General features: G+C 44.1%; 1 protein-coding gene across 1 annotated transcript; it reads left to right on the top strand.

Moving 5' to 3' along the window:
• The first annotated feature begins 1111 nt into the window (after positions 1–1111).
• On the top strand, positions 1112–13083 carry LOC138795461 (mitochondrial ubiquitin ligase activator of nfkb 1-A-like). The gene is made up of 4 exons (XM_069974549.1): positions 1112–1388; positions 1470–1551; positions 3763–3883; positions 11884–13083. The coding sequence occupies exons 1-4, from the start codon at positions 1281–1283 to the stop codon at positions 12587–12589; spliced, it is 1017 nt and encodes a 338-aa protein (XP_069830650.1). The 5' UTR covers positions 1112–1280; the 3' UTR covers positions 12590–13083.
• Positions 13084–15177: the final 2094 nt, after the last annotated feature.

Below are 15177 nucleotides of genomic sequence, written 5' to 3' on the forward strand. Positions count from 1 at the left end.
AGATTTGAAGCCAAAGCCAGGAATGGTTTTGAAAAGAGGAGAAATCTCAGTCTTTCCTCTATGACCTGATCTGTTTATAGTCTGTTCCTGGTTTTGGCTTCAAATCTTTGGCAGATAATCTTTCTGTGTAAAAGGGCCCTATGTCTCTTACTTTCTTCCTCTGAGCCGTTCCCAGTAAGACCATTGGGAGCACTGCCCATCCCCATTGCGCCGATCCGGTCGGCCCGCTCCATTGATAATTATTAGAGAGGGGTGGGCTGGCCGGAAGTGGATCGTCCCTATAGGGGAAGTCAGTGCTCCTAATGGTCTCACTGGACTGTGGAGCAAACAACGAACAGCACAGGAACAGCGCCGAGGAGGAAGGTAAGAGACATAGCTTCCTCCTCAGCGTCTCCTGTACAGTAAGGACACATTAGCAGGTTAGATTTGTTTAACCTGCTGATAGTTCCCCTATAAGGGCCAGTTCACACTATGGAATCTGTGTGGAAAAGTTTTGGTGGATTCTGTTGCTCGTACTGGCTTGTGGCGGCGCACATCTCCGCCCGCGCCATAGACACCATCCTATAGCCACGCCGTCAATTCTTTTGTCGGACCCAGCCATAAAATGGTGTCTACGCCATGCTGAAAGCGGGTGTGAGCAACGGAATTCACCGAAAACTCTGGGCGCGGATTCCATAGTGTGAACCCACCCTAACGAGGCTATGAAAGCCTGAGGCGTAAGGGGAAGCTATTGGGCCTCAGTGCATAATATGTCACAGGACCCATCAACTCTAATGCTTCATTTATATCACTGGTGTCTTTATATAAGGAGAAGAGACCCTCTGCCCCCTCAGGTGCGCCCCCTACAGTTCTAGGCCATGGCCGCCATTTATACGAGTGTAAAAAGCCGCACAGATGCCGCCCTCTGAAAGTGAAATTAGACTTGAAAACTAGGGAAGTGGTTATAACGGTTATGAGCGCTGCCTGTGCTCCGTACACTGCTTGCAGGGCATGCTGGGACATGTAGTACATATAACAAGCCCCGCACTGCAGCCGCTCCCCGTATGTTACATAAACCATGTGGTAAATATTAGCAGCGGAAGCTCGTGACGTCATACCTCTCCCCTGAGCACCGTGAGGCATGATGGGAGGCGGCCTGCAGACTGCCGGGAAATGTAGTGCGGAGCCCCGATGGTTGCCGGGTAACATAGTCCCCAGTGAGTGACAAGTTGCTGTGAAAGTAAAAGTGACAGCTGGAGGTGAGCGGGTGGCGTGCCCCGGGGTCTCCCGTGCAGGGCGGCATGGAGCTGTGGGCGGTGGATACGGTGTGTGCGGGCTCCAGCATTGCTCTGGCCGGGCTCTTCTATTACCTGCACCGGCAGCAGCAGGCGGCTGTGAGGAGGATACAGGTGACCATTGTGTGCGCTGTGTCTGCCTGTCAGCAGCCCTGCCCTGCTCTGCCTGTCACTGAGCTCTTCTCTCTTCCACAGACAGCCCGTAAGCTGCAGGTGGGGTCAGAGCTGAGGACCCTGCTGGACTCCTCCGGGGAGCTGAGCTATGTGGTGCTGCAGGGTGAGTGCACATTACATACAGCTGCCTGTCACCCCTATGGGCCTAGTGTATTCTGTACAAAGACAACCCCTTAAAGGAGAAGTCCAGTGAACATTTTATTAAAGTATTGTATTGTCCCCCAAAAGTTATACAAATCACCAATATACTTATTACAGGAAATGCTTATAAAGTGCTTTTTTCCCTGCACTTACTACGGCATCAAGGCTTCACTTCCTGGATAACATGGTGATGTCACTTCCTGGATAACATGGTGATGTCACTTCCTGGATAACATGGTGATGTCACTTCCAATACTTCCTGGATAAACATGGTGATGTCACTTCCTGGATAACATGGTGATGTCACTTCCTGGATAAACATGGTGATGTCACTTCCTGGATAACATGGTGATGTCACTTCCTGGATAAACATGGTGATGTCACTTCCTGGATAAACATGGTGATGTCACTTCCTGGATAACATGGTGATGTCACTTCCTGGATAACATGGTGATGTCACGACCTGACTCCCAGAGCTGTGTGGCTGTGGCTGCTGGAGAGGATGATGGCAGAGGGATGCTCAGTGTCCCCCCAGTGTCCTGTGTCCTTCAGTGTCCTTCTGCCATCATCCTCTCCAGCAGCCACAGCCCGCACAGCTCTGGGAGTCGGGTCGTGACATCACCATGTTATCCAGGAAGTGACATCACCATGTTATCCAGGAAGTGACATCACCATGTTATCCAGGAAGTGACATCACCATGTTATCCAGGAAGTGACATCACCATGTTATCCAGGAAGTGAAGCCTTGATGCAGTAGTAAGTGCAGGGGAAAAAAAACACTATAAGCATTTCCCGTAATAAGTGCATATTGGTGATTTGCATAACTTTTGGGGGACAATACAATACTTTAATAAAATTTTCCTTTAGGTTTGCCGTATACGGAAGCCCACAAGGCCCTGCCTTAATAGCCTGCCTCAGTGTAGTACTGATAGGTTTATTACATTACAGTTAGAGATGAGCGCTTGGGTTTGTCCGAACCGCAACGCTCTGCATTTGATTACCATTGGCTGAAGAAGTTGGATGCAGCTGTAGGGAGCTTCCAGGCAGCCGTAGGACTGTATTTAACTTCTTCAGCCAATAATAATGAAATGCTGCACGCTTGGGCTTGGACAGACCTGAGCATGCTCGAGATTTGCTCGTGTCTGGTTACTATCTGTCTAAAGCAAAAATAAAGCAAGGCATGCCATTATATTTACCCCAGAATGATACAATTGAAAAATATATGTAATCCCACAAAAAAAAAGATCTTGTGGCTGTATCCACGTTTTCCTTGACTCCCTAAGGCGGCATCCAACTTCTTCAGCCACAAGGAGTCAAATGCCGAGCAGCCAGGTTCAGAGAACTTGCTGAATTGAACAGTTTGGTAAGTCAGCTCAACACTAGGGAAAAGTGTGAAGTCCAGCCATTTCATTCCGCAGCCGGCGGGGGGAACATAACAAACAATCATTGCTTACCTCACCCCGTGCCCGCAATGTTTCACGTGACAACCCCAGAACCCCACCAGAAGGCATTTTCCCCCAAATTCTGATGACGTCATGGGGGTGGGGAAATGCCTGTTCTGGCTTATGGACGGCACGCTTAGCCAATCAGTGACTGTTGCAGCATCCCTCCTCAGTAACTGACTGGCTGAGCGGGCAGTCCATCACCTAGGTTGCGACTAGAGATGAGCGAACCTGGAGCATGCTCGAGTCCATCCGAACCCGAACGTTCGGTATTTGATTAGCGGTGGCTGCTGAAGTTGCATAAAGCCCTAAGGCTATGTGGAAAACATGGATATAGTCATTGGCTGTATCCATGTTTTCCAGACAACCTTAGAGCTTTATCCAAGTTCTGCAGCCACTGCTAATCAAATACCAAACGTTGGGATGGACTTAAACCCGAACCTGGTTCGCTCATCTCTAGTTGTGACGTCACCAGTGCTGGAGATACTGGAGCCCCGCAGGGGTCCTGGAGAGGCAATCCATCGCTGGGGAGGCATGGGGAGAGGTGAGTTGTCATAGTTTATGTTCGCCCCTGCTTGATCAAATATTTTTTTTAAATGGCTGGATATCTTCCGGAATCCTCCTGAAAATCTAGTACCAGGGCATTGTGATATTTGCAAATAGCCCTGTGTTAGCAGTACACCTACATGACCTCTGCATGCACTTGTCTGATGACTCTGTCTCTATCACAGGAAGGGTTGAAGCTGACGGTGCTCCCCTGTGCAGCCGGAACCATCCAAATCTCCTAGCTGTAATTCAGCAGAACAAGATGGTGGAACATGGGGTTTTCTGGAACAGCCTGACAAAAAGCTGGTGAGATAAAAATACTACATTCATGATCATCAGGTGAAAGTTGTATGAAGTGTGTCGTTTGGTTTTTAAGGGGTCATAAACATAGCAATTTTCATAAGGACCTAACAGTAAAAACTCCTGCAGAAGTTAGAAGAATATCGGGGAGCGTGGACAGGTATGTGTAAAGTGTTTTAAAATTTTTTTATTACATGGTCATCAGCTGTCAGCTAGGCATCACTATAACACGTAGCCATGCGCAGTCGGCGGCCAATGTTTTTTCAGCAGGTTAAAATACCACCAAGTTCCTGCACACTTGTAAGTTGCCGAGGCTGGCAGTTTCTTCTCCCGGCCACGGCTATGTCTTTCCACCACGGGGAACAGCTTCTCCAGCCTGAAGTGCTGCAGGATTCCAACCTGTACGTAACCATAGCTCATCTTGTATCCAGACATGTGGTTTCATAACAAGGTACTAGATTCTCCTTTCCATTGTACAGTCCTTTCCAATAAACTTATCCTTTTGCTCTTCACCGTGCTCAGAGCTCAAGTGTCAAGGAGGCGGTGCCAGACAGCAGCATGCACACCTCCTCTCCTCCACACCTCTTCATGCTCAGCTTTTAGCACGGAGCCTTATATGTCAATTAGATAAAGTAAATGTACCGGCATATAAAAAATGAAATTGCGGCACTCACCCGGTTGTATCTTCAAGCTTTATTGTAGTTCACTGGACATAAAAGTCACTGGGACACAGGACAGGTGAAGGAGGACGTACAATGGTGCATACAGCGACGGCCGTTTCGTGCACAGGCGCACTTCGTCACGGCTGGTACATTCGCTTTAAGTGTTGCATATCAATAGAACGGTGCGGGGAAGCTAGTGCCGCGTTTTTTATTTGAACCATGGCCCAGTTCCTGCACACGGCGCTGGTCTGTTACCGGCACTGGCCCAGGCTGAAGCACTGGAGGCGGGCCGGCCCATCCCCAGTATGACAGAACCCACTCTGTGACCTAGCTCCATTAGAACTAATGGAGCCGCATCATAGAAGGGCAGGGGTTTCCTTCCACTGGGGGTGGGCCGGCGGGTGCGTCAAAAAAAGGACTGCAGCACTGGCACTGTTCTATTGATATACTACACTTAAAGCGAATGTACTTGATGATACATTTGCTTTAAATCGGGGAGGGGTGGAGGAGGAGGTGTGTATGCTGCAACCCAGCACTGCTTCCTTGGCACTTGAGCATGATGTAGATCTAACAGATTCCCTTTAAGTATGGGCCCTATTCCACCGGACGATTATCGTTCAGATTATCATTAAATCGTTCGAATCTAAACGATAATCGTTCGGTTGAATTGCAGTTAACGATCAACGACCGAACGAGAAATCGTTGATCGCTTTATAAGACCTGGACCTATTTTTATCGTTGCTCGTTCGCAAAACGTTCGCATTGAATAAGACGTCATTCGGTCTTTTGCAGTAGATACGAACGCAATAGCGAAGAAAAAACGAATGCAAATACGATCATAAGTAACGATTATCGTTCCATGGAAATGAATGAAGGTTTCAGGTCTTTCGCAATAGCGGTCGTTTGAGATTGTTAATCGTTAACGATTATGCGAACGATAATCGTCCGGTGGAATAGGGCCCTATGTAAAGATAAAGGTGGGCATATACCATCATTTACAGATCAATGGAAGTCTAACAACTGGAAATTTTTCCTGGAGTGTCAGTGTTCAGAGAAAATATTACATGGTCTCGTTCTCTTTATTTTGTTCTGTCTACTCGGACCGTCACTTGCTATTGCACTTTCTATGTCTGTAATACTTTTTGCAATTTATGAACAGTAGGCTTTCTAAAGTCAATACAGTTACTAAACATTCTCTGGTTAACACAAAAAATCCCCTACATGTAGGACAGGTGTATATACCAGGCAGATTTACATTCTGTTATTGTAGAGTTACCAACCACATCTGCTGGTTGGTTGTTCTAAGCATCTACTACTCTTTCAGTAAAGTAATATTTTCTCATGTTGCTTCTGATCTTTCCACCATCTAACCTCTGACTGTGAGAACAGCTGGCTGTACTTGTGCACTGCTCTCTGTATTGTCTACGTCTAGGTTACAAAATAAACCGGGCCTTTGCAAAGTCATGAGCATTCATCAAGCCTCCTCCATCTAAGTGAAGCACCAGATGGGCCCACCTCTCCAAAAGAGGTGGACAGCTTTATAGTTAAAAAAAAATATATAACTTGCGTCACAGACTTTCAGCAAGTCTTTTTTAAATACAGGTAGTAGACATAAAGGATTTCAGTGATGTATGATCAAAACAATTGACTCACATAAAAATATGTAATTTGTGGCGTAGAAGGATTTTGATTTACAAGGAAATCACCCCAGAATAATCTGACTGACAAAAAAAAACAAAAAACATGTAGCTGAAAAACAGAATATAAAGTCGCCAGTGGCAAGGTTGGACGCTAACCATAACCGATCAGATTTTTTACAGAGAGTTTTTTTTTTAATAGTGACGTGGAGACTTTAAACTGTTTTTCCTCAAATCCTGCAAATAGTATATTAACATATCGTACATGTTGCTATTCTTAGTTACATCCCCTCTATCTTATGCTCTTACATATGGCTGCATAGTCCTACTAACAGATCTGCTTGCAAGAGAATCCAAGCACCATTTAAGTTAAGAATTCTAACAAATTATATATATATGTGTATATATATATATATATATATATATATATATATACTGCTGTCACTTCTACACCTGAACCCACACTGAGTATCCTGCATCCTGAGTGTTAAAGGGAATGTGTCATCACCAAATGACTTATTGTTTAAATCATGTTTTATATTAGACTTATTTTTTTAAAAAAAAATTGGTAACATTTTTTCTAATGTTCTATTTTTCTATCTATATTATAAAATAATCCTAAAATTATTTGTGTAATCTGATTTTATTGACAACCACACAACATACAGCAAATTCAAAACCAACAAATAATAGTACAGGGCGACCTGTAAGTCACATGGTGTCACTTATTTTATAAATATAAAAAAGAACAAGAGAAAGAGCAGCATAATGCTAACAATTCTAAACACATGTACCTCCAACGCAGTAGTGCCGCACAAACCAAATGCCAATCACAATAAGAGTGATGTAAGATTCAGGAAGGAAAAAGAAAGGAAAGAAAAGTAAGAAAAAGAAGAAGACCAGGAAAGAGGCGAGGAGACAGACGGGGGACAGCCACCAAGACCATATGTAGCGGCTAGTACACTTCTATAGAATCATGGAATTCCCACTACTAACGAGTGACAGCAAGGAAGTCCTCTGTGTCCATGAACAAACGCCATGGAGACCACACTTTGTCAAATTTGGCAGATTGCTCGTGAGCCTCTGCTATTAACTTCCATTCTACCCAGTTCCCTAAGTTCACTAAGCCACTCTGCTATTGAGGGTATAACGGGTGTTTTCCATTGCCGGGGGATAACCATTCTAGCTGCGGTCAGAAAATGTCGCAAAATCCCCTTTTTAGCCGTAGCAAGGGAACCTGGGATCTGCGAGAGCAGGGTCAGTTGTGGGGAGTTGACGACAGTCTTTCCAGAATACGCATTATAAATGGTTATGATCTTGTACCAAAATTTTCGGATGCCCGGGCAGGCCCACCAGATATGCATCATGTCACCAGCCTCAGTAAGGCATCGACAACACAGGTCAGAGACCTCAGGAAACATTTTATGTAAGGAGACTGGGCAGTAATACCACCGCGAAAGGATTTTGTAATTTTTCTCCTTTGCTTTTACGGCCATGGAGATACCATGGGAAAGTTCACAGGTTTTCTGGAGAGACTGACCGTCCCAAGGGACACCGAAGTCGCGTTCCCATCCTAAAATTATTTAGTATTATTCCTGTTCTCTAAAGTGATCTTTCTAACATTACAGTGACATGTGACATCAGTAGATAGAGGAGACAATAGCAGCTCCTTGTGGAATGACCTCTTCACAGGTCACGCTGAGCGCGCTCAGTAATGTTTCACATTCCTCTCAAGGGGATAGAGTCTGTCTATTGTCATCTATGTCTATGAGTCTTCCTGTAAAGCATGTCACTAAATGCTGTTAAAAACAGCTCAGGCAAGATGGCAGCCCCCATAACAAAGTACAAAACGTGAAATCAAAACAAAATTTAAATTAGATAACAGATTAAAATAAAAGACCAAGTTTTAGTATCTGACTAATCTGTAAAATAAAATTTAGGAGATACATTCCCTTTAAAGGAGAAGTCTGGCGATATTTTTTTATTTAAGTATTGTATTGCCCTCCAAAAGTTATACAATTAACTAATATACACTTATTATAGAAAATGCTTATAAAGTGTTTTTTTCCCTGCACTTACTACTGCATCAAGGCTTCACTTCCTGGATAACATGGTGATGTCACTTCCTGGATAACATGGTGATGTCACTTCCTGGATAACATGGTGATGTCACTTCCTGGATAACATGGTGATGTCACTTCCTGGATAACATGGTGATGTCACGACCCGACTCCCAGAGCTGTGCGGCCTGTGGCTGCTGGAGAGGATGATGGCAGAGGGATGCTAAGTGTCCCTCCAGTGCCCTGTGTCCCATCATCCTCTCCAGCAGCCACAGCCCGCACAGCCAAAAGTAATAGAACACCGATCTCATGGATTCATGCAGTATAACTATACTGCATGGATCTCTATGAGAGATCAGAGTGCATATACTAGAAGTCCCCTAGGGGGAATAACCCTAACCCCAGGGGGGAATAACCCTAACCCCAGGGGGGCTTCTAGTATATGTGTAAAGTAAAAGAAAAATGTATTTTTAATAACACAAAATCCCCTCCCCTAATAAAAGTCTGAATCACCCCCCTTTCCCCATTTTATAAATAAAAATAAATAAATTAATTAATAAACAAACATGTTTGCTATCGCCGCGTGCGTAATCGCCCGAACTATTAATTAATCACATTCCTGATCTCACACGGTAAACGGCGTCAGCACAAAAAAATCCCAAAGTGCAAAATTGCGCATTTTTGGTCGCATCAAATCCAGAATAATTGTAATAAAAAGCGATCAAAAAGTCATATATGCGCAATCAAGGTACCGATAGAAAGATTACATCATGGCGCAAAAAATGACACCTCACACAGCCCCATAGACTAAAGGATAAAAGCGCTATAAGCCTGGGAATGGAGCGATTTTAAGGAACATATATTTTCTTTAAAAGGTTTTAATTTTTTACAAGCCATCAAATCAAATAAAAGTTAAACATGTTACATATCGTTGTAATCGTAACAACTTAAGGAACATATATAACAAGTCAGTTTTACCCCAGGGCGAACATAGTAAAAACAACCCCCCCCCCCAAATAAAAAAAAAAACTTTTTTTTTTTCAATTTCACCACACATATAATTTTTTTCTGCTTTCCCGGCACATTTTAGGCAAAAATTACATCTGCCATAGCAAAGTACAATTAGTTGCGCAAAAAATAAGGGCTCATTTGGGTCTCTAGGTGGAAAAATGCAGGCGCTATGGCCTTATATACACGAGGAGGGAAAAACGAAAACGCAAAAATGAAAACTGGCTGTGTCCCCTAAGGGTTAAACCAAGTTACTCTTAAACCAAGGTACCACTGTATTTATTTTTTGGGGGTTGAAAGACTTGATGACCCCTTCTTTTTGTCATATGCCTGGTAGATGAGTAGATCACTGTATATGTTTGGATATTTATTCCTGCTAGTAGAATGTATTCCAATGTAACCAATTAAAGTGGTGTGGAAGGGCCTTACAGACACAAAGCCTGGAGGGGTTTACTGCTCCAATATCTGCACATGTGTATTTCCTTTTCCTTGGAGGTCTGTCTTGTCATAGAGCTTGCATTAGAATCCAAGTCATTGGCCTTAGGGTAGCTTCACAAGTACCGGAACCGCAACGGATTTCACGCTGCGAGTTTGCAGCGAAATCCGCTGCGGATCCTGTAGTGTGAAGCTGAATGAGTCCCATACACGCATACACGGGGGGTTAAAGGGGCCGGGTCCTATACAGGCAGCGTGTATGGGACCCATTCAGCTTCACACAACAGGATCACTGCAAACTCGCAGCGTGAAATCTGCTGCAGTTCCGGTACGTGTGAAGCTACCCTTTAAGTGTGCCTGTCGTTATAACTTTCAAAATCTAAATCAAGAGCACATGTGATATAAAGCAAGGTTGCACTTTACATTCATTACTATTTTTAGTTATCATAGGAAACATGGCACTTCCTGTGTTTAGACTGTTTGAAAAGAAAATAGAGACTAAACACAGGAAGTCCCTGTCATCTGTGTGCTTACAGAGAAGGTATTCATGTGATTGATGGACACATTGAGCTGTAACTCTCTGTACTATCTGGGATTTCAGGTGTTTAGTCTCTCTCCTGAATACAGTAAGTATAGCTGTTACACAGCTGCCTTCAGGAGACTGGACCTGGATACAGTAAGTATAGCTGTTATATAGCTGCCTTCAGGAGACTGGACCTGAATACAGTAAGTATAGCTGTTATATAGCTGCCTTCAGGAGACTGGACCTGGATACAGTAAGTATAGCTGTTATATAGCAGCCTTCAGGAGACTGGACCTGGATACAGTAAGTATAGCTGTTATATAGCTGCCTTCATGAGACTGGACCTGGATACAGTAAGTATAGCTGTTATATAGCTGCCTTCACGAGACTGACCTGGATACAGTAAGTATAGCTGTTATATAGCAGCCTTCAGGAGACTGGACCTGGATACAGTAAGTATAGCTGTTATATAGCAGCCTTCAGGAGACTGGACCTGGATACAGTAAGTATAGCTGTTATATAGCAGCCTTCAGGAGACTGACCCGGATACAGTAAGTATAGCTGTTGTATAGCAACCTATAGGAGACTGGACCTGGATACAAGTAAGTATAGCAGCCTTCAGGAGACTGGACCTGGATACAGTAAGTATAGCTGTTATATAGCTACCTTCAGGAGACTGGACCTGGATTTCTGGTAAGTATAGCTTTGTTATAAAGCATGATAAAGTAAAATAATGAATTTAAATTGCAAACTTTATATCACCTCTTTGTTGATTTAGGTTTTGATGCCTTCTTAAAGGGACTGTCTGGTTTTAATGTCTGCTTAAAGCAGGCATGTCCAAACTTTTTTCGAAGAGTGCCAAATTTGATGAAGTGAACATGTGCGAGGGCCAACCATTTTACATGCTACATGCTATATGCTTTATAACACAGGCAGATAATAGCAAGCTGGATACCTGGGGGGCCGTAAAAGTTCGGAACGCGGGCCGCAAATGGCCCTCCGGCCGGACTTTGGACATGCCTGGCTTAAAGGGACTGTACCATCAGGCCTGGGCTGAAGCACTGGAGGCGGGCTGACACACCCTCAATGGGAGGAAACCTCTGCCCCTCTATGACACTGCTCCATTAGAATCAATGAAGCTGTATCATAGAGAAACGTGGGTTTCCTCCCATTGGGGGTGGGTCAGCCCGCCTCCAGTGCTTCAGCCCAGGCCTGATGGTACAGTCCCTTTAACATATTTCACAAGGTAGATGGTATGTGGACATTGATGTGGATAGTGACTTGGATACAGATCACTATGGGAAGGAAAATTTCAGTAGCGCAAAAAAAAGGATTTCTGTATATTTTTGCAGACTGGCACTTGTTAATATTATGCTTGTGCCTACTCCCCATATTTATGTACAGGAAAGGAGTATGACATGAGTGTAGAGGACCTGTACATAGCAGTTCAGGCTGCATTGAGGTCTGTCAAATAATATGTCCCCTACGTAGACTGGAAAACATCTTAGTGTGGCAGAGATATTAAAGTACTTTGTCACAGCATTGCGTATATATATATATATATATATATATATATATATATATATATATATATATAAATTTGAATTGTGTATATATAGATAAATAGACTGGGATATGATGTTAATATTATGATTGGGTAATATGCAATATGTTTCCTCAGGACTGAGTATGAGCGAGCACTTTTCAAGAGTGTGAAGTCAGTCCCCTTCCATTTGCATCCTTTGGAGGATGGTGGTGAATCTGTGCTCGTATGCAATCCACTAAATGCAACTGGTCTGACTTTGGAAACTGTTTATGAGCGATTTCAGTCTGCCTCTCTGAGCCTAGGTGATCTCTTGGGACATTACCTGAGTGGAGAGAAGCCCACTGGCGTGCTAGAAACTGAGGAAATTCTCCCCGTGGGAGCAGTACTGACTGGACTAGGAAAACTCGTATTGAACAAGGATGGTGTAATTACTTTGCAACCTCCCCAAAATGGATGCAAGTATTTCTTATCTCTTGCAGGGTATGAGGATATATTAAATGGACAGGAATCTATAGCATCTCTTTGGAAAGTAGGTGCATGGTTCTGTGGAGCTCTGGGGGCTCTCATACTCTGCATTGCATTGTATCGGACCTATCGAAGCCACAAAGAAAAAAACAGAAGACAGGAGGGACATGTTGATGAAGTGCAAATGGACCATCACTTCCCTGATGATGAGACGTCTTCTGAAAGGCTATGTGTAATCTGCATTTCAAGGCGTCGGGATTGTGTGATTCTTCCTTGTGGACATGTATGCTGCTGTTTTCTGTGCTATCAGTCTCTACCAAGTCACCTGTGTCCCATTTGTAGATGCCATATACAAAGAGTTGTTCCTCTGTACTAGAATACAATGTACTATGTATTTGTGGCAGAATCTAAGGGCCCTATTACATGGAGCGATAATCGTCTGAATCGGGCCCATTTGACCAATCATCGCTTCGAGTCATGGAGAGAGTGATCAGCCGATGACAATGAGCATCAGCTGATCGTGTCTTTAGGTCCTGACCCAAAATCATTGGCTGACGATCGCATATTGCTACATGTAATAGCGAAGTGGCTGACGGCTAACAATAAGTTGTTATACATTACCTCTCCACGCTCCCGGTCTTCTCCTGCCCTCTGCTTTCACTTCCTGCGCCGAGGCTGCAGCTTCAGAACGGCCTGTCTGAGCTGTAATAGGGCCACTCAGCCAATCACTGGCCATGGTGGTCCCAGAGGACGGGAGAAGACCAGGAGTGTGGAGAGTTTAGGACAAGGGCTGCACAGACATTGCTAACAATTAGAGATGAGCGAACCTGGAGCATGCTCAAGTCCATCTGAACCCGATCGTTCAGCATTCGATTAGCGGCGGCTGCTGAAGTTGGATAAAGCCCTAAGGCTATGTGGAAAACATGGATATAGTCATTGGCTGTATCCATGTTTTCCAGACAACCTTAGAGCGTTATCAAACTTCAGCAGCCACGATCAAATGCCGAACGATCGGGTTCGGATAGACTCGAGCATGCGTGAGGTTCGCTCATCTCTACTAACAAGATATATACACACACACACACACCTCTTGCTAAACGATCATCGAGCTGTGTACTATACTCAGTAAACAAGTGCCGATCGAGCAGATTGGCGCTCATTTACATTATCGATTGGGATGCCGTGGGCTTGTTTCTGGAAATGAGACACTGTAGGGTACCCAGGTCAAAATAAATTATTTTATGTCGATAATTATAAATACAATAAAATGCTTTGTGTACCTGATCCTTCCTGGTGATGGATCCTTTTCACATGAAAATAGGAGAATGGTGAGATGTCTGGCTGGCAATATAATTTAGTTGCTAATCTCTTCCTATTAGTACTGTACTATACAAGATTTTATAGTGTTTAGTAATATAGGATATACTGTACTATAACAGCCACTGATTTTCATTAAGGGTCTGTTCACACATACAGACTCACAGCTGAAATCTCTCTGCGAGTTTTGCAGCAAGATCAGCTACGAGTCAAGGTCCCAGTACTACATACTCGCAGCGGTCTGAAAGACCTCTGCGAGTATGTAATGCAGCCGCCCCCTTAACCCCTTTTGCTCGCCTCGGCTCCCGCTCCACTGTCTGTATATACATTACCTCTCTCCTGCACAGGTGCAGGAGCAAATCTGTACCAGAACGGCGCAGAGGAGGAAGGTAAGAGACATACCTTCCTCCTCGGCATCTCCTGTGCAGTAGTAACATATCACCAGGTTAGATTTGTCTAACTTGCTGATAGTTCTTCTTTAACATATGGATTATGAGAACTGTGCCTAATAGTTCTGCTAATTAGTATAAGTTAAAGAAGCAGTTCACAAAAAATTATTATTGGCCCCCCCCGGTAGGCGATGGCACGTATACTCACCGCAGCTGATCTGTGTCCCGTGGTGTGGCTTCGTTCCAGTCCCGCGGTGCCGCTCAAATCCTCTTCTGTGTCCTGTGATTGAACGCCGGAAGTCATGCGCTTCCATAGAGAATGCTTTATAGTGCATGAGTTCTGGCGTACAATCAGAGGAGTCACAGCAGAGGCTGATGTGAGCGCGCGCCGGATTTGAACGGCGCCGTGGGACACCGATCAGCTGCGGTGAGTATACGTGCCAGCACCTACCAGGGGGGCCAATAATAATTTTTTGTGAACTGCTTCTTTAAAAAAACTGCTGTGTGTACAATTCCTTTATGTGCAATCCTGCAAGTTCCCAGTTGTTAGAGGAGCCATACCGAGCCATGTAGTGACAGAACAGTAGTAAGAGTAAGTGTTGGAAGAGCTGTAAGTGGTGGTGCCCTCCCACAGTGGTTCATCAATGCATAGGGACGGGCATAGGCATTTTGATAAGGCTAATGGTGCCTCACTCCCAAAACACACAAATACCCATGGCAGCACAGCAGATAAAGAAAGCTTCTTATGTGTAATAACGTATAATTCTAAATAATAGTCATATAGCCAATAAATAACTCCAGTATACGAGGGACAAATATTATCACCTTACGTGTTATCCTCATACTGTTACTTACCAAATCCAGTATACCAGAACTGCGATTACCAATAATACCAGTATCCAAGGGGCACATAATCCTGCCACACAGTGACTGAATAACACCATACTGTTATCAAACAAAAACCAATAATAACAATTTCACCAATAATACCAGTTTACGGGGAACACATAGCACCGCTCGACCATAACCAGGTGGCATAGCAATAGAGTGCCTGAGTATTCATAATTTCCATACTGTTACTGAACAAAACACCCTACACACAGACCAATATTACCCTATTCAGTGACCAAATAGTGGTAGAGACACATGCTCTGCAAACTGAATAAGTGATTACATCCAGTGACTCGCAGGGGGCATCTTCTCTGACTGTTCTCTTTCCTTTCCTTCTCCATTCGGACCAGACCACCATGACAAATTC

This window comes from Dendropsophus ebraccatus, chromosome 6 (assembly GCF_027789765.1).
Source record: "Dendropsophus ebraccatus isolate aDenEbr1 chromosome 6, aDenEbr1.pat, whole genome shotgun sequence".
In the NCBI taxonomy this organism is placed as follows: domain Eukaryota; kingdom Metazoa; phylum Chordata; class Amphibia; order Anura; family Hylidae; genus Dendropsophus; species Dendropsophus ebraccatus.

Bases quoted from the DNA above. Each gene is read 5' to 3' on its own strand.
- LOC138795461 (XM_069974549.1), top strand. From the start codon at position 1,281: ATGGAGCTGTGGGCGGTGGATACGGTGTGTGCGGGCTCCAGCATTGCT. The intron at 1,552-3,762 runs GTGAGTGCACAT...TCTCTATCACAG, and splicing joins GAGCTATGTGGTGCTGCAGG to GAAGGGTTGAAGCTGACGGT. The intron at 3,884-11,883 runs GTGAGATAAAAA...ATGTTTCCTCAG, and splicing joins AACAGCCTGACAAAAAGCTG to GACTGAGTATGAGCGAGCAC.